Genomic DNA, 19,196 nt, shown 5'->3' with positions numbered 1-19,196 from the left:
TTATGGCTCTTAGCAAAATAGGACAGAATGGTCACCACTTCACTTTCTTGCAAAATCGGTGCTTTCCACTATCTAGAAAACTCTGTGTTTTGTACCAGCAACATAAAAGGAACAACAAAACCACAGTTGACTGATAATTCAAAATCACAGTTCACACTAACGACACATTCTTCCTACATGTATGCTGCTCCTTTTTGATACACAAACAAGAAATAATTGAGTAATTTAAGACATTGACTCTATTCCTATGCATTCTGACTGTCATTAGGCCCCATTCTGTAATGTTAAACTGATTCAAACTGAAAGAAAGATGAGGGAAAGGCAGCACATGTGGGAAATAACTGAATACATCACACATGCCTGATACAGCAATGATCACGAAGGACAATGTCAAATGCAAAATGCTCAATATTAATACTAATGCTAAATTCTTTTTCAATGAATAATCAGCAGCACAGACATACAACCCATGTTCTTCTTTCCACAGCTTTCTCAGGAAAAATAACTCGTTACAGGACCTGTGTTGCTTATAAGGGTGTTGTCTACAACCTCTAAACTGATGGTTTTACTAAAAGCAGATGAGACCATTCTGTGTTTCAGAACAAGTACTTAGAATTGGATATCCTTTTGGACTGGGATCCATCATCAAATGCTGTGGTAGATCTACAGTTCTTAGCATCAAAATAAATATAAACTGGAGGGCCAGGTCTGAACAGTCTCAGCCATTCTGACACTGAAACATCACCCAGACACAAGTGTTTTGTAACAGAAAACCAGCTCCTCTGGAGGCTATCAAAAAGTGTAAAAATTTTTATATTAGAATTATATTGTAGTAGAGATAACATTATAAGTTATGATGATTCTTTCAGTGCAGAAAAGAGCATGGCATCTACCTGAAGCTGGCACATCAAGGAGAGCTGACAATGCTTTCTCAGTTCTAGACTAACAGAACAAACATGTGGGGATCTTAACTGTCAACAATCGGGCACTGCAGCAAAGGTAAAAGACAAGCAGTCTGGACAACATGTAGGACCACTGTAAGCTGTCATCAGAAATGGAAATGGGCAAAGAATGAACCAAATTATTTTGAGAATTTTCAACATTAAAGATATGTATATGTAATTAAATAGTAAACTATCATTTAGCTGTAAAACAAATAAAAAAGAATAAACATTTTGTAAAAGAGAGACATTTCTACAATGTGAAGCAGAGGCCATGCTGCGTAACTCCTGGGAACAATTTATTTTGATACAGATATCTGGTACTTTCTAGGTGACTTAGCAGGACGCTGGACTGGGAAATTTCTTCCTATTCCTTTTTCCCACTAAATATTTAGCCTCTCCAGGCTAGAAAGAAATAAAACAAATTCCATATTTTACCATTATTTATAGGTTGACTGAATGAGATACTGCATCAGCCTTTGCTGAGCATGGTTTTAAGCACACTAAGAAACACCCCTGAAGTTGAGTCAAATAACTCAGAAACTCTCTGTGCTGATGTAGCAGAAGAAAATGCAAGCATTCACTGTTTGCTGTAGTCCTACCCAACCTGATAGACATGTCAACTAATATTTATATCTTGAGACACTATATGTGTCACACAAAACTTACAAAAGAAAATAAGAAAGATCAAAATTACACAGCTTGTGCACATGAAACCAATGTTTGCACATCCATAATACCCATGTTGGGAAGAAAACCACCAACTGATGTTAAACATTACTAAAAATCAAGGTTCTGCAAAAGAACAAATAATAAAGTCAAAAACCTAATCAAATGTATTTTAAAATAATTCTACTAATGTAATAACATGGAGAAGCTAGCTAACATGCCCAACATAGTGCAAATCTTTTAATATTAGATTAAAAAACCTGATACGACCATCAAATGACGCAATATGATACCTACATCAATTTGTTCATCCATTCTTGTTTCAAATGCAAGGCTGTACTGTGATTCTAAAACTCAGAAAATTCTTGAAAGCAATCACTGTGGAGTTTGGTACACAGTTTTGTATGAGGGGTGTAAGAGCAGCTACTCTTCCCAATGAGGTCTTCAGTTCCCTTCATATTTTTTCACAATCATAAAGACTCTTATCAAAGGAAGTGTGGGATGGATGACTACACTAGGGAGAGTTGATCAGCAGAAAAACTAGCACAATCTTTTATCTAAACTTAGTCTCAATGTAAGAGATGTAAATCATAAATTGCCTCCTGGGAGTAAGATCACACCCAAATCTTTCATATATGTCTTACACTTAAGGTGAGCCATTTTATCATAACCATATCAAGTACTTTTGCCTCTCTTGGATCTCTCAGAGACATTGGTCTTAGGAAAAAGGAAACACGATTTTTTTTTTTTCTAATTACCACCACCTCCTAGTACAATTTCATTGCTGTTTTTGTCAGACCCATAAGAAAATCAGAGTGAATATCACTGCTCTCAGTGACACCAAACGTATGGAAGATTTATACTGAACAAATAGCTTTTAAATGTATACCTGATATTTTAATTAGGAAAACAGTATACCCAGAAACACGCAAAATATCTGAAATACAATAAAAATGCCTCAGTTTCATTTCAACATTAATATTATCTCCAGCTAAGTCTCTGTTCTGCCACTAAGTTACTCTTTGTCACATTCTTTTAGTACTTATTTAACTTCCTACAAAATTGAAATTCAGCTTATTTCAGAACAGGACAGTCAATAACAGAATTTCATTTTGCCTATTTTCATAGCAGCAGTTTATGTGAGATTATATGTGGACTGTAACCCACAATAAAGTTAAAATTAGGTTTATAACTTATCTTGATACTGTGTTTCATAGTTATTTTCACCAACTTAATGGTAGATAATAGACTGACACATCAAAAGAATGGCACCTACTCAAAGAATTGTGTTGCAGAGGCTTTTTTAAATGCTTCCCTCACTTCTAAGGAATGCAGGCACCATTTATCTCCTTTTTTATTGACTGGGTTATTTATATGGGAACTGATGACATAAAAGGGAAGATCCCTTTTCCTTACGGTGGGAGACACTGAAGTCCTGTATGTAGGACCAGGAATCTGACAGTCTGGGCTTCACTGCCTGCATGGCCAAAGCCATAACATAGATACAAACTCATGGAAGTGCCATGGAAATTCCAGTGGAACTGAGGTACTATCTTTCTCTTTTCAAAGGCCCCTTTTTAATCAGTTTCAGAGCATGACACACGTTAAACATCTGATTCCCTCTGTGGCATTAGAAAGTGGCTATGTAGCTTGAAATAATTTGAGGGCCCAATTATTTTCCTTGAGCTTAATCATATTAATCCAATCTTTTCACCACAATGGAAAGTAGTTATGGCTAGTAAAATGCATATTGCATCATCCTGATGTCAGCATTGGGTCACAAAGAGAATTGTTCATTAAGAGCTTGAACTGGGAAAGGTTAGATATTTTTAGGGGTTTCCATCTTAAAAGCATGAATAAAAGCAGTTGTGAGAAGTCCAACGGACTATGGTTTGTGAAATGTGAAGTTTGATGGTGAAACCAGACTGTTCTTGGAGGGAAGTCAAGTTCACTTGAATGGTCAAAAGCGCATCATCAGAAGAAAAATGTATTGGCTTCTGGATATTGCTTGAAAAGACAGAAGAAAGGCAAACTGAATTCATGAAAATATCATCCAGCCCTCTGGGCTGCTTTCAACAGTGGTCAATACTCAGTGCCCAAAGAGAACAAGCACAGTGGCAGACAAATATTGAGATGTGTTCCCAAACTTGGATATATGTTGCTTGAAAACCTATATCATCCTTTCAGCTTAATTTCATGTCTTTTACTCCACCAAAAAGGAGAACAGTTAGATCCTGTTGACCCTCAGAAGAACGACAAGAGCTGGAGGGATGATAAAATTGCAGAGATATCTTCAGCTCCGTATGGATCATATCTCCTTCCCCTTTACCAATGAATATTCAAAACTTGAGCCAATGGATTTTGGTATTCCCTTAAAAGTCTGAATAATATATACCTACTCCTTGCGCTCACACAGTTGGGCATGAAATACAGTCAGAGATGTACAAGTATAAACTAGCTGCCTGCTGTTCAGTCCCACTTGAATAGGTATGTCAATGATGCATGTCTCTGTGAGTCTCTGTGGCTCTTTTTCCTGCCTTGCACTCTGTTAGTAGTGCCCAAATGCACGGAACACTCTCTGGGTATCTGATGCACATTAAAATTTTGTACAGTTAATAATACAAGTAGACCCAAATCTCTAACACAAAGCTTTTGTAACTACAATAGTAAGAATGAAAATAAAAGCTTCATCCTAACAATAAGATCAATACTGAAGATGAAATCTAATGCATTTTAAGTTTAAAACCAGTAGATTTTTGATCGTGGACTGCTAGTCTAGCCAAGTGTCTAGACCAGTATTTGTCAAAACCAATGGTTCTCACTGTTTTTTCTCTAAGAGAGAAAGCAAATTAATTATGATTCTATAAAAGATACCCTTCTCGTGTAAAATACATTTAAAACTAGTAGTTAATAAACTATGAAGTTTTTATGTAATTAAATGAAAATCACAACAATAAATGTCCCAGAATGAAAAGAGGAAGAACAATGTATTCACCATTTTTGTGACACCATTCCAAAGGCTTGGTGTTAATGATGTGTAAACACCAAGGAAAAGACAAGAAAAATATAAAATTATCTGCAGGGTAAAACAAAGGTTTTCAAAATCTTTTTAGAATTTCCGTTGACAGTTTTACAGGGGAGGGAAAAGTGACTTAAGTAACAAGGATTCTTCTCTGAAAAGGGATTCTGCTTATGAGTTCCGCCTAAAATCTTTGCCTTTCAAGTAGGTTTAATTGAGAACCAATTTTTGTGTAAATCATGTGGTGCAACAGCATCCCTGATACATTAGATCTCACCTTAACTACAAGAAGGGGTCCAATACTGCTATCACTAAAATTACTTAAGAGTTTTCATTTAAAAAAGTTAAATGATTCCACATATAATAAAGTATTATCAAATAATTTTGTGGGTTTTCATTAGACTGGAACTTATTTTAAGGATGATACCATTACTGTACTCAAACCTTTCTAAAAGCATTTCTAGCAAGGTACTACATTTATAGTCAAAAAACCAATAATATCCAATAAATCAAACAAATGTAGATAAATATTCTATCTTGAAAATCCAACCCCTGTAATCAATTGGCAGGTTTCACTACTACAATTTACCTTTGCAATGTTACCAAAATCCCAGAGGATTAGGAAATCAGTCTTAACAGCTGCTGATATATCTCTATGGACACTATTATTAAGGCTATTAAGGCTGATACAATTGCACTTATGTTTCTTAACTACAAATATTCAAAAGAATAATACACAAAGTCATAATTATTTGCTTCTAGAGGTATGGCTGGAATATTACATTACCCCCCCAGCTGAATTACAGTGATTGAATATTCAGTCAAAGAACTCTAACCAAGTATTCCCCATCCGGAAAAAAAAAAAATTAAAAAATTTCTAGACTAAACTGTTTTTTGGATGCTAAATTAGCATGACTTTTCTTAATGTGAAGAGAGTCCCCTCTCTTAATCTTGACTCTGAGACTTACTGGCTCATAGTATATGCAAGACCTTGAAATGGTTGCAATAATAATGACCTCATAAGTGGGTTGTTAGACTAATTCATTTTATTTTCAGGTACTATGAGACAATCACCTCAGCACTATAAACGATCTAAAACATTCTGAAAGTGGTTATTTTTGGAAAAAAAATATTTTACAAGTCAGTTGGGTTTTTTAATAAATGCTGTCTCTTGTTTCAGTGTATTTATTGCCATGAAAAGCAAATTATTTTAGAATCAATGCCTTCCTATTAAAAATATGTATTAATTCAGTGGTATTTCTTACACTGATAATTATAAAGTCAATACATTTTTCTATCTAACAGCCTGAAAAAGTCCTGAATATATTAATAATGGGAAAGCTACAGCTACTTATGCTCATAGAAATGCTTTATTGTAATCTAACAAATGAGGATTAAAATATCCGAAATGGTCATACATTGAAAGTGAATTTAAGCAGATGAAATGTTATGGATTTAGGATGCTACATGAATTTTACTAAATGTCAGTTATTATCTAGTCTTCAGTCTTTTCTATTCATACAACAGGATGTAAATATGCAGAAAATAAAAATTATTTCTGAAAAAATAATAAACTATAATTTCTCTGGGGTGTTTTAGGTAAATTCTGTGACTTTAAGAAGGCATTAAAATCCCTTTTGAATATCTTCAATGAGTCTTTACCTTTTTTTAAGAAAACAGCAACAACAAAGAATACCACAACAATGCAGGACTAAAAGAGATTTTCTGAGTTTTAGGTTTTGTTTTATTACTCTAATTCACATCACATAAATCCCCTTCTAAGTTGTCAAGCTGTAACTTTAAGCAGGGAAAATGTATGGGTGGTGGCTGTTGGTTCCAGTGCTTCTACTACAACAGTGTCCCAGAACTCTTTTCTCTGCATAGTGAAAAGCTTTCTTTTCCATAGTTCATTCATGCTTACCTTAGTTGCATGTTACCATATTTAAAACTCTTTTAAAGAGCTAAGACAGATATTTCTTCATTCCTATAGTTTGCTTTTGGACTCAAATTGCACAGAGCAATCCCAACGTTTTGCCTTTTCTAGAGGCAACTTTCTTGTACTTTTATAGCATAAAAATTTATCCAGAATTTACACAACCTCATGGTAGGCAAGCATGCCAAGCTATCAGTCACAGTCAGATCAGTGAGATACCTTCACCCCATGGATATTCAGGGCATCTGTACTAGAATCCTGACTCTTTCAGCAGAACCTATAGGGAGTACTTTTTTAATGTGCCAATATGCCACCAGAAAGTAGGTGGATCACACATCGCCATTATTCCAGATGAAATCTCAAAGATCTCTTTTAAAACTGAAATTTAATATTTCCCTATTTTAATTGGAAACACGGTTTTAAATCCAAGATAATATCTTATTTTTCTCACCTGAGTTATATCTCTGGTCATTCATGGTCATACAGCGACCAAAACACTGAGCTCCTCTTTTCCTTTTTCATTTAGGTGATGGATGTAAGACTAAAGGAAAAAAAAATTCTCAGTTCTTAAGCATATGACTGTATTTTTTTGCTGCATTTTCTAACATTTATTAGAATTTACTTTCTAAATTAAATTTTTGAAAGATATCAATCCTGTGCAGGAGCCCAGACCTCTTGTAAGCCCTATCTTCCTATTTTGTTTTTCATTGGGGAAATACATGCCCCCTGTTGCTATGGAAGACTTAGGAGTTTGGCATTTTTTCTTCCTTACCCTGAGTATGGGTTCAGCCGTTTCTAATCAAGAGATATTTTTCTGCATACACCAACATCAATCACAATTTGCCTCTGAATTTGCATTATTAATTCCCCTTCAAATACTATGCCCTTAAAGCGAGGATTTTCATGTTCTTAAAACAGAAATATACATTGTTTTGCCTATGATTTCACCCTAAATTTCTATTAAAAAATATTTTATTTAAATTTGGAAATTTGATTATTCCTAAGCATCCATAGCTATCTGTACACTAAACTACAGCTGCATCAATTTAGAAATCACTTCTGCCAGTACAGAGTTGATTTTGATATTTTTTCCCTCACGTGTTGGGTTAGTGTATTGGTTCTCCTCAATACTGTAGAAGGTGTCTTTCCTATTAGACAGAAAGCATATTTATTGAATAAATGGATTTACTGTGAATACTTGTGGGAAAATGTCATTCTTCATTTATACTTCAAGTTCTTGGTAAGATCCTTGAAGCATATCGATGTAGCTGAAACACTGTACAGTTCCTTTTGTATATATTATTATTACACAATTGCTTTTCAAAGCTTCACATAATCAAGTAGTAAAGCACTGAAGTAGTGTTTAGTAAATTTTTCACCATTAATTCTATTTCATAAGACCTTCATCTGTCTCAAGAAAATATTAGAAGCATAAGAAGGCATAAAAAGACCTAGAACATCAAAGTGGCAATTGTTAACCTCCTTCCACAACAGAATGGGCTGCAATGCTTTTCCACCAGACTGTGATTGCTTTTTCATCAGCACACATGCTTTTCTTCTGTAGCATTACTGCATACTGCGTGATCATTTGGAAAATTTTAACACTTTTTAACACAGTTTTACATGTATACATCCCAGTGATGGCAAGCTAAAATTAACATCTATGTTGATCTTGGCATACATTCAGATTCCTGATTAGCTGCCTCCTCACACCCCCAGTAAAGTCAGCTTGCTTGGTAAAGCAACTGGACAAGTATGACATCATAAAATAATGTCTAACAATTAGAAAATGTCAAGAAAATAGTTCAATTCACAAAGCAAAATTAATCTGAAAAGTATGTAAAGAAATCAGCTCAAAGAATGCCATTAATGGTCAGGGAGAGAAACTGAAATTTCATGTGCAAAGTTGCACATGAGCTTTTATACTATTAACTGAAAAACCTTCATTGTTTAGTCACAGAACTTTAGTTTTGTCCAAAATTTTTCTTGACTTTATAATTCCCTGATGAAAGAAAAACCTTTGGCTGGGGGAGAAAAAAATAAAGAAAAAAAAAAAAAAGGACTTTCTTTAATAACAAATTAACTAAAAACAGATCTGAAATATCTACCCCCCCATCTAGAGCATTCATAGAATATTTTGTTTAGTTGCTTTTTCTGCTTTGGTAATTTCTAAATCGGCATACACTAATGTGTTTTTTAAATTCAAGAGTATCAGGAGAGCCTTGCTTGAGTGGTGCGATCCTAAACTGGCATAATTAGGGCCCTGCCTGGGAGCAGACCCATTAATAGAGCTGCACACTGAGTGGGGAACCATTCACACTTTCCCTCTCAGCTCTTCATAAGCTTTTCTGGGCAATGGGCCAGCTGGTAAGAAAATCAGGCTGATCCAACCTGTTGCAAGAGCCTGGAGAAGTGGCTCAAGGGAACCTCCACCTCCCAGCTCTGCAGTAGGACTACTCACACAGCCCAAAGAGAAGCAATCACAGCCGTGCATGTTGGCTGTGCTGGGAGGGACAGCAGGGGGACAGAGCTTTCCAGCTGCTCAAGAAGGCAAATCAACTTCTCAGTAGTCCTTGGGGATTCCTATAGTTCAGAATATAAAAAACAGTCCACTCATCCCATACACAGCATTATGTCCTGGTGTCAGACAGGCTGCAGATTCTACTGTGAGGGAAAGATGAGTTTGCTGGTCTGCCATGCAAAAGCTGCTGTGAGAAGACCTAGACACTGTCTCTGAAGGTTTGTCTTTCTGAATCTGAATGAAGAAATGGACTGTGTGTTCTCCCTCTACTCCTAGCTCTCCAGAAGTACCAGAATCAACAAGAGAGAAAGGGGAAAGACATTCCAGTGATGTAGGTGATAATTGCTGGACAGTCCTAATAGATTGACACATCCGATTCTGCACAGACATGTGTTCAACATTAAAACGCCTCTTGAAATCCCAGATCACATAATAATCCTAATTAATATTCTACACATTCAATATCTGTAAACAGAACTTGCATAATACTTCTTTCCTCTGAATCAAAAATATTTTATAATACTGCAACAATGTTGTCAGGATAAAGAGGTGATCTCTGTATCAGCTAGTTTGTGGGCCTTTTATCTCCATTAGATACAGATGGATCTATTATGTGCTAACTTCTGTTAGAAAAGTGCTAGTTAAAATTTTCCCATCTTACAAAGATCACACATAAGGTTAGCTGGAATATTTTGTACTCCTGAAAATGACAATAAGAGATAACACCTCAAGGTGAGCACATATACATTAAACTAAAAAGCAAACCATACTAACTAGTGCCACTTTCTTAGTAGATGCATTTTTTTAATATTGGAAGTTTTCAAGAGTAAAATGTGACTTAAAGTAAATCTATTATGACAAGGCTTTACAGCAACATGGAACACGATGCAAAATATGGGTTTTCATGAGTAGAAAAGGTTGTCAAAGATAGGATGTGAGTCTTTGGAGCTAGTTCTATCTGTATAAGCAAGAACTTCCCAGCAAGTTTGTGATACTGACACTTCCACTGTAAATGAAAGAAATAACGTCCTGGGTTTTTTTCTTTATTATTGTATTTATACCTCTTCCTTAATAGAATTCCTGTTTTCTACACCATATAAGCTTGAACATGGATATTTCTCCTTTCCCTTCCCCCTACACCTTACGTAAAAATAACTCCTTGCCTTCTTTCCATCTCTTGGGGTTATCCTTGTCTTTAGAGTGGGTATTACTGATGCAAATTTCTGCATGTCAGAGGATAACTGCATATTCCTCCGAATAGACTTACAAGGGAAAATGGGACTTATGATTTTCCAGGAGCTATCTTCCAAATTTAATTTACCCCAAGCCTCAATGTTTGCTTATATGTAGGCCACACACTTCCTCTAGAATTATACTCGAGAGGGAGAAAGACTGTTTATCACTACTCTCCTCTCACACTACATATTATGCATTTGTATTTCTATTTGCATCTTTCTATATCAGTGTTTTCTACCGTGTACAAAATCCTCCTACTTCTTATGCTTAGTAGCATGCATTAGATAAACCGAAATATGTAACATGCATTTTATGAAAAAAAGAGTTTTAAACCAGTTAGATTTATTTCTATTTTTGTTCACTGTATTGCAAGGAAAACTCTCTAAGTTACAACTATAACAAGTTTTTTTTCTCTTTATAAAATGGCACTTTTTGACTGATATTAAGCATGCACGGTTGAAGTCAAAGTGCATTAAATCAGAGGATATAATTTAAAAGCAGTGGGGTTTGCTTCTTTTTTCCCACATTCCCTGTTTCTCATCTCTCATCAAGTCCTTATATATGTTTAAAAAAAGTAACTAAAGGTTACAATATTAATGATATGTTTGCTTATTTATTATGTGCAATGAATTTTAAACTCAGACCCATATGCAGATCCAAAGGGAGATGACCAAACTAGGAGAGAGTAAATCAAGAAGAGTGGGTTAAAAGAGACAGTGAATATCTTTTCATGCTAAATTTTTGCATTTTGAGTGTCTTTAAAAAAATGGTTCTTCTGATGGTTTACACCAATGAAATAAAAATTAAGTAATTAAACTTAAGTGTATATATTTCCTAAATTTTATTAAATTATTACACTTCAGTGAAGTGCTTATGCAAAATAAACAAAGCTTACCATAACAACTCAACACTCCATACAGCATGATATTTATACAACTGGCTTGGTACACACTGAGCTTAACCCTTTGATTCCAGGAGTCATGATTTCATGACATGCCATCCTCTTACAGAATGCATTCGTACTGATGTTGAGACAACAAATCTCCTAGCCTGAAGAAAAAATATCTATCCAATTCATTGTAGATATATTAAACTATGGGGCTGAAGATAATTATCTATTTATTCTCATTGGCATAACGTTCACAGTCTGACTCTGTGAAAAAAACTACTCCTTTAGAGACATTTCTGGGAATAGAAACGACGAGGCAAACAAATAGAATTACAACTGTGCATATCACCATTCTATGCAGACAACAACAGTATGCGTATCATGGACAGATTAGTTTAAGCATAGAGACTGCCTACCTGGAAGGGAAATAATTGCAATGCTGTACACGAATGCCCACCAATGGCAGAAAATTGACAGCATTTACCTTTGGGTTATGCTTGTGCTCTCACAGTTCTTGAAGAACTCCAAGTCTCACTCATGACTGTAAATGTTACATAAAAATAAAGCTGCCAGTATTAAAGGTAGATGATACCAGGTTCTTCAGTGGCTCTAAGGACAGTGACTTTCTGCCCTAGGAAAAGGAACTACATGTTCTAAGAGCCAAGGTGACATTTTTCCTGTTATGGCTGCTATGGAAATTTGGTGATAAGGAGAGAAATCCTTGAAAACAATTAGTAAGCTTCACCGTGGATTACCATTATAACCAATTCTACAGAAAAGAAAAATATTCTGAAACAAGAAATGGTACTATAAAAATCTTAACCTTACTACAGCAATATTTTACTGGATGCACAGTAAAATAGTAAATGCTATTTTCTCATGATATTCAGGTTAACATTACCCTCAACTCTCATCACAAACCCTCCATAGCTATTTTGCAATATGTCATTAATCAATGCATGTACTGATTGGATCCATTCAATTGGTGCATCAGTGTAATGAATGGCATATATAAACATGTTTCAAATACATTTATTCGGATATCTATACATGAAAGTAAAATCACTACCACAATTGGTACTCAAGCTTGTCAAAAGGGATGTTTTTCTTCTTCTGTTTTACATAAGACATGCTAATGGTTATGCCATCTGCAGTGTAAAATCCAGACAAATGTAAATTAAAGTAATAGTAGATCAAGACGAGCGTCTACCTAAAACTGTCATTTTTGCAGGTATTCTGTTAACTCGCAATCTAAATATAAACCTCCTGTCCCTGAAAATATAGGATAACAACTAGTTAAATGTAACTTTTGCATTAGAAACTAAAACAAAAACTTCTGTACTTTTACAATAAATCACATAGCTAGTGGTACATTTGTAAAGGCTTTTCATGAGGATACAAAAGACACTAAAATTATTCTAGGAAAATTTCAGCAGTTCCCCTAAAGACATCCCCTCAGTAAAGCACAGTAGAACATGATGACTTACCCAACACCCTCTTTTTGCAAAGTTGAGGACACAAATTGGAAGGTTTCTTCAATCAGCTTTCAAATTGCTGATTAGCTAGTAGGTGCTGTAAGTCACTAAAATACTTGACGCATTATGAAACAACAGAGAGAACATACATAAAAACACCGTATGCTACCTTCCCCCCAAAAAGATGACCACTAAAATAAATACTACTTTTTTCCTCTTTGTCTCATGGAACAATAGAATAGTTTACATCAAACTACAGAGCATGAGATGCATGGCAAGGCTTACCTAATAGCCACATCTGCTTGCAGATATGTGAGCTAGTTTTAAAGGTTTTATTGCATTTCTACTAGATTTATAAGTCTACTCTAACATATTTATAGTTGCCAGATTAGTAAATTGGTCTGAAATGGAGGAAATTAGATATGCACTAATTTAAAAGTATTTTAAAATATTGGAAGTAGTCTGTTTTCTCAGTCACAAACACAAGTACAAGTATTTTTGCCTTAGAACCTTCAATTTTGTCTTATAAAGCTTATACAAATTTAGTAATTTCTATTGCTAGAAGATTTTGGCTAAAGTTATCATTAAATTTGGCATAAGAAAATAATAATGCCTAACAATTTTATGACAGTATATGGTCAAACAGGCAACATGATGATCAAAATGTGAATTCCCACTACATGATGAACAATAAACAGTAAGAGACAGAAATAGAAAAGCTCGAAGGACTCACGTCCAAAACCTTTATACATCCCTTTCACTAAAAGAGAAAATTAAAATGTAGTTTGTGCTCATACCTGAATTTACATGGTATTTGTTACATAAAACCAAAGTCTGGGAGCAAATTCCATTTTCTCTCTCCTTTAAAAATGAACCAAATGAAGTGTTCACGGCCAATAAGAGACACTGTGTACACACTGATGATGTAAGAAAAAGTTGGAAACATAAGCAATAATCTAGACTTTAGGGAGCATGTAACAATTTTGAAAATACTATTATTTGCTTTATTTACTTCTTTCTGCCTCTCAAGTGTGACTCATGAGATGCCTCCTGAGAAACAAGTGATACAGCACCAACACATCAAGCCCTATCATTTAAAAGGCACCAGGCCATGGTTAGTGTTTTGAGAGCATGAAAACACAAGAGTCCCTCTCTTCATCTCATCATGCTCTGGCTCCTGTGTATGACTGTCTTTGCCTCCAGACATGGTTTTCTATAATTTCAACAATGCCTACCACAAAGAGTGCACCCCCAGACTTCTTTAACCCTGAAAAGAAAATTTGTGAATGGATGGAGAATCTGAAAAGAGAAGTCAGTAGCTCCTGGACTGTGCTGGTATAAAAGGTGGAGGATTAAAGTAAGAAAAAATATGGAAAACATATACTGGGAAAATACCACTATTTATGCCTGTTTCATATACTTTCCTTATTGTCTGGTGCTGGCCAATTTAGAGACAGAACATAGGGCTAGATGGATCTTGTACACTCCTTATACAACCCATGTTATCGTTCAGAATGAGGAGCTAGCAGAATGAAGCACTTTCACAATATTAATTATATTAATTATTTTCATGGTTTAACCCTTCAAGATCACTAATTCCACTTTAAAAACTTAAAAAACCCACATAGTTCATAAGCTTCTACCTTTATGGCTACTCTTCTTATGTGCCTTCAGTGCAGAAGGTATTTGATAGAAAGCAAATGCGAATCCGCATTTACAAAGCAAAGTCAAGGGTGATGAGTGGAAAGTTGAGAGGGTCCCAGGACAGCCTCAGCCAGGACTGGACTACAACTACAGCATGGCAGGATGCCATCATGTCATGTTTTCCTTTTCCCTGTTTTCTTTAGTCATATTCCTAAATTCTTGATTGGTTCTGAGCAAATAAATAAAATCTTAAAAGTGTATTTGAAGAGACCTGATCAGGAATGTGGAACTGTTTGCTGTGTCCAACACTGCTCTACCAAGTTTCACAAAGAAAAGGAGACAATGTGAATCACATTCAGAAATGGCACAAGTGAAACAAATTTCCAACATTTCCCTAGTGGAGAAAAAAATACATTGTAGTGCCTGGGGTCCTCCATTATGCATGACAAAAACTAAAAATGAGATAAAAAAACCCTACTCCATCAGAAAACAGGGGAAGTCCTGAGAGAATAAATGCACACCCAGAAAAATAGATGTGAGGAAGAGAATGGTAAGATTTATACTTTTTATAATTTCTTTAACAAAATAAAATTGTCTGCAACAAAATGCAATTCAGCAGTTAAGCACCCATACTTGGTCTATATACAAGAGAGAACAAGTTTTGTCAGCAGAATGCAATTTGACATGGAACTCTGCATAAGGAATAAATGAATTAATACCTCATAAAAATACCACACCGATAAAATTTTCCAAGAACAAAACTATCTTTATGTTTTCACCAATGCATTTAAAATAACTATTCACAATAGCAGAACTTCTGTTTACCCATTCACAATCTAAAATCCAACAACATCCTAATTTAAAATTTCATGACATGTTTTTTCTAAAATGGCAGAAACAGCTTTCAAAATTTCATGCCCTTGTCTTGGTAAGTTTCTGAACACTTCTCTGTCACTTAGATATTGTAACTGTGAGGTATTTGGCTTTTCTCATTTTTTCAAAGATACTGTTTTGCTTCTGGTCTTAATATGTTTTTATAATTTAAACCATGTACATGTAAAAATCACATACCAATTTTGTAACGTGTCTATAAAGAATTAATGTACCACAGTTACTGAACTCAGACTTAGACCTTTTAAGCATGTACAGCCACAAAAGGCTTTTGTAGCCTATAGTGGTTTTTCTCTGTGAAGTCAGCAGCAAGAAGCCTGTAACCTGCAGCATGTGAATATGCACACACGGTGTTAGAGGACAGGCATTGACACATACCCCTCACGTGTAAGCAAGCTCGGCACTCTTCCCTGAGATTAAGGTCCCAAAAGCAAGGAGACTTTACTAACCTGCAGCGGTCTCTGTTTCTCACTGCCCTTAGGAGATTTCAGTCCACTTGTCTGTTGCTGTAAAAGCAGCTGCCTTGCTGCCTGGAGTGCCTAAAAGTAAAAAAAAAAAAAAAAAAAAAAAAGTAAATAAATGCGAACAATTCCTAGAAAGAAATCAGTTACTCATTGCTAATGTTAGGTAAAAGTCCAATTGAATGAACAAAATCCCCGCCTATTCGATTTGTATTTGCTAGATTTCAGACTTCAGGGTTTTTTTTTTTTTTTACTTGAAATATTAAAAAAAATATTCTGAAAGTACATATATAAGGCTTCACTAGAATTTATGGATGAACATGAAATCCTGCAGGAAATAAAGTTAATTTGTTTGAAGTGCTTGAAGAGGAAAAATCATAAACTGCATCAATAGCCTCATTTCCACAAGGAACTTGTCTTTGAGTGTTCAACTAAAATGCCCACTCCCTTGCAAATTATCATTCAATTTGCATTTTCGTATTACAATTTGAAGTAAAAGCAAGTAGACTTCAAGTGTTACCAGAAGCTGTAATTAAATTTGACAAATCAACATCAGATTATCTTGAAAGTGAATTAATAAGGATATTCATTGAAGATTAAAAACACTTTTTGTACTTACAATTCAAGGAGAAACCTCTCCTTTGACAAAAAAAGAAGAGTACAGTTTTAATGCCAAATAAAAATGAGTGGTTTTAATTTGCATTCTTAGGAAAATCAGAGAACAAAGAAATTATTACTCAACCAACCAGATCAGGCTCAGGGATGACAGTATACCAATCAAAATAGAAGATGTTTTCATTTATTTTACGTTTTCATTTCAACTCAGCCAAATACAGTTAAACATAAGAAATGTAAACAAACATTCCACCTACCCAAAGAATGCTAATCTATATTTTTTTCCCTATAAAATTATTTTTTAAATGTGAAGTGTTAAAAAGTGGTACTTATTTAGAAATTAAAAAGAAAAAAAAAAATAAACCAAAAAACCTGATTCAAAACATTTCCACTGAAACTACCTGGAGAACTCATTTTTTTCCCCTTAGAAAAATCAGCTCAATAAATACCAGTTATAGCTTTAGCTTTACAATGCATCATACTATTATTTCTGTTATTAAAACCTACTGTAGATGGAATGTACTGCAACAAATGCCATTTGATCAATGTTGCCTAAAATAATAAAGATTCTCAACTGATAAAGAAAGGTACAATTTTGATTAGACTCAAATGAGCTGGTTTTTAAGATAGTTTCTAGTATCCATGACAACAGTTGCTTTGACAAGATGTGCATATGGCATTACACTGCCAGCTGGTGTGAACAATGTTTGAACTACTGCATTGAGATGCTGAGCAAACAGAAAAAGTTGCCACGTCTTAACCCTCAGGGAAGGCAGTCATCCCCTGATCAATTATGAAAAGACAGAGAGAGGGCTGCTACAGTCTGGCTCCAAGCAAGTTTTCTGAGAAGGCAGGCAGACATAGAAAACCAAAGTAAACAAAGTGAATGCACTAGTACCATCTCCTAACAACATTGATTTGTCTCCCCATAGAAGGCCCTGGTACAAAGTTTGCAGAGCAGACTTTTAACATTTGGAGACATTCCCACAACAATCCCTGTATTGTTTCATCAAATTCTCAAGTAATTACAGGTCAGCTACACAAAGAGTATACATTCCTCTGAACCTAAGCAATGAGACACACAGAACTATCTTCTCTCTGCCAAAAATAAACAAAAGTTAACATATTTAAAAGTGCACTTGAAATATTTTGTTACCAAGGAACCACTGGGTGCATGATCTCTTCTGCACTCACAGTTCTTGAGCATATCCTAAAGGACAGTATTTCTCTGCCTGAGATCAGAGTTAAATGTATCTGTTGATTTCAAGGGCACCAGGATTTGGTCCCAACTTCTTGCATGGCTGAAGCAAAAACAGATTAAAAGCACAAACAGAAGATATGTGGCAAATTTGTATTCCTTAGTCTCTAGTGCTCTCTGAAAGGAAAACTTGAAGCAAGAGAACTACTGCACTCCTGAATTCATGAGATACTGTAGAGGAAAACTAACCTCACCACTTGGGATGATACTGCTAGGAGAATGAGAGAAAAGACCTGGAGTAAGAGGAAATGGAAAAAAACTTGAAGACAATAATCTTTTATTTTGGCAGTTGCAGAAATCCTCATCTTCCTCAGCAGCATTGTCTTCACATCAATACAATAAAACAAGCAAGTAAGCATCCAGTAAAGCTGTACATTTACCGTACGTGAAAATTAGAGAATTATAGTCTGCTGTAGCTTAGATTTAATCTAGACTGATTTCAAATTGTGGCTAGCATACTCCTGTGGAATGAGCCTAAGAAAGTATGACTTCCTACAGCTAACTACAAAAAGAGTCACACTTCATGAAAAAGCAAGGCAGCACAACAGGATATGCTTGCATAAAAGGCTCTACTACTTAAACTATTTTGATTCATATATGCTGGTTGGGATATCACTAAAGGAGTAACGGCTTATCTTTTAATACAGAATGTCTTATAAATGATGACGACCTGAATACTTTAGTGATCTTATTGTGGCAGTTTAGATTATTGTAAACACAGGAGATAGAAGAAGAACAGAAAACAATTTCAAGAGATCAGAGATGATTTAAAACTCATAAGGAGAAATCACGGTCAGCCTTCGTTCTTAGAGCAGTCATCATATGCTATTTTTTTCTCCAAGTGTGCTGCTTAACTTTACATTTTGCTACACGGTAAACAACCTGCCAGAACCACTGTTAATTTCAAAGCATTATTACTGATATTATTCATAAGTGAAGATCATGACACTACAAAGCATTAGTGCTAAAAATTCATTTGCTGCTATTAAATCCTTGCAAAACAAATTGACAACTTGAAAGTATCTTACAAAATTCATAGTTTAACAGCTACACTTTCAGTAAACACACATCCTATGTATCATTTATAAATTCCTCTGACAATAACTCATGATCTAAAAACAGTGTAATGAAGACAAAATAACAGGTGCTTATAAATCTGACAAATCAAATTTACGTTGAGTCCCACCTCAAGTTAAGTGCAGAAAGAACAGATTCTAGGGCACTCAAAATTGTATCTAGTTCCCAATAACAGTTGTTTCAAATTTAGTAGGAACTTTTCTTTAATTATCTAAATTAGTAAAACTACAAAAAAAAAAATCCAATGTAGACAAAAGCAATAAAAAGAACTGAGGATTAGAATTTATTTTAGTTAAGTAAATTAAAATCATTATGATGCTTTAAATAATGGCTATATAGGAAGGAAAATTTGGGCATATGGTTTCCAGAACTCACCATGTCTTCTAGTAAAATATTTATTGGGAACACTAGTTCTTAATATTTACTACGAAGCTTTGGCATAGCTAAAACATAAGCAGAACAGAAATGAAAATAATTGCATATAACTCACACTATTAAAATTGATAAATTGTGGTAGACTTTGCCGTTTGTTAGCAATATTACTAGGAGATATAACTTCCTTTAATA

At 34.9% G+C, this 19,196-nt stretch overlaps 1 protein-coding gene across 1 annotated transcript in view; it reads right to left on the bottom strand.

Moving 5' to 3' along the window:
* The window catches only part of FOXP2 (forkhead box P2), a 403,901-nt gene that overhangs the window by 106,878 nt on the left and 277,827 nt on the right, over positions 1–19,196 (bottom strand). The window contains exon 8 of the mRNA XM_053977653.1: positions 15,668–15,757. Coding sequence (XP_053833628.1) covers positions 15,668–15,757 — 90 coding nt within the window. The remainder of the gene's footprint in view (positions 1–15,667; positions 15,758–19,196) is intronic.

Source organism: Vidua macroura, chromosome 5 (assembly GCF_024509145.1).
Source record: "Vidua macroura isolate BioBank_ID:100142 chromosome 5, ASM2450914v1, whole genome shotgun sequence".
In the NCBI taxonomy this organism is placed as follows: Eukaryota; Metazoa; Chordata; class Aves; order Passeriformes; family Viduidae; genus Vidua; species Vidua macroura.
The sequence above is the reverse complement of the archived record's forward strand: the minus strand, read 5'-3'. Positions and strand labels throughout refer to the sequence as shown.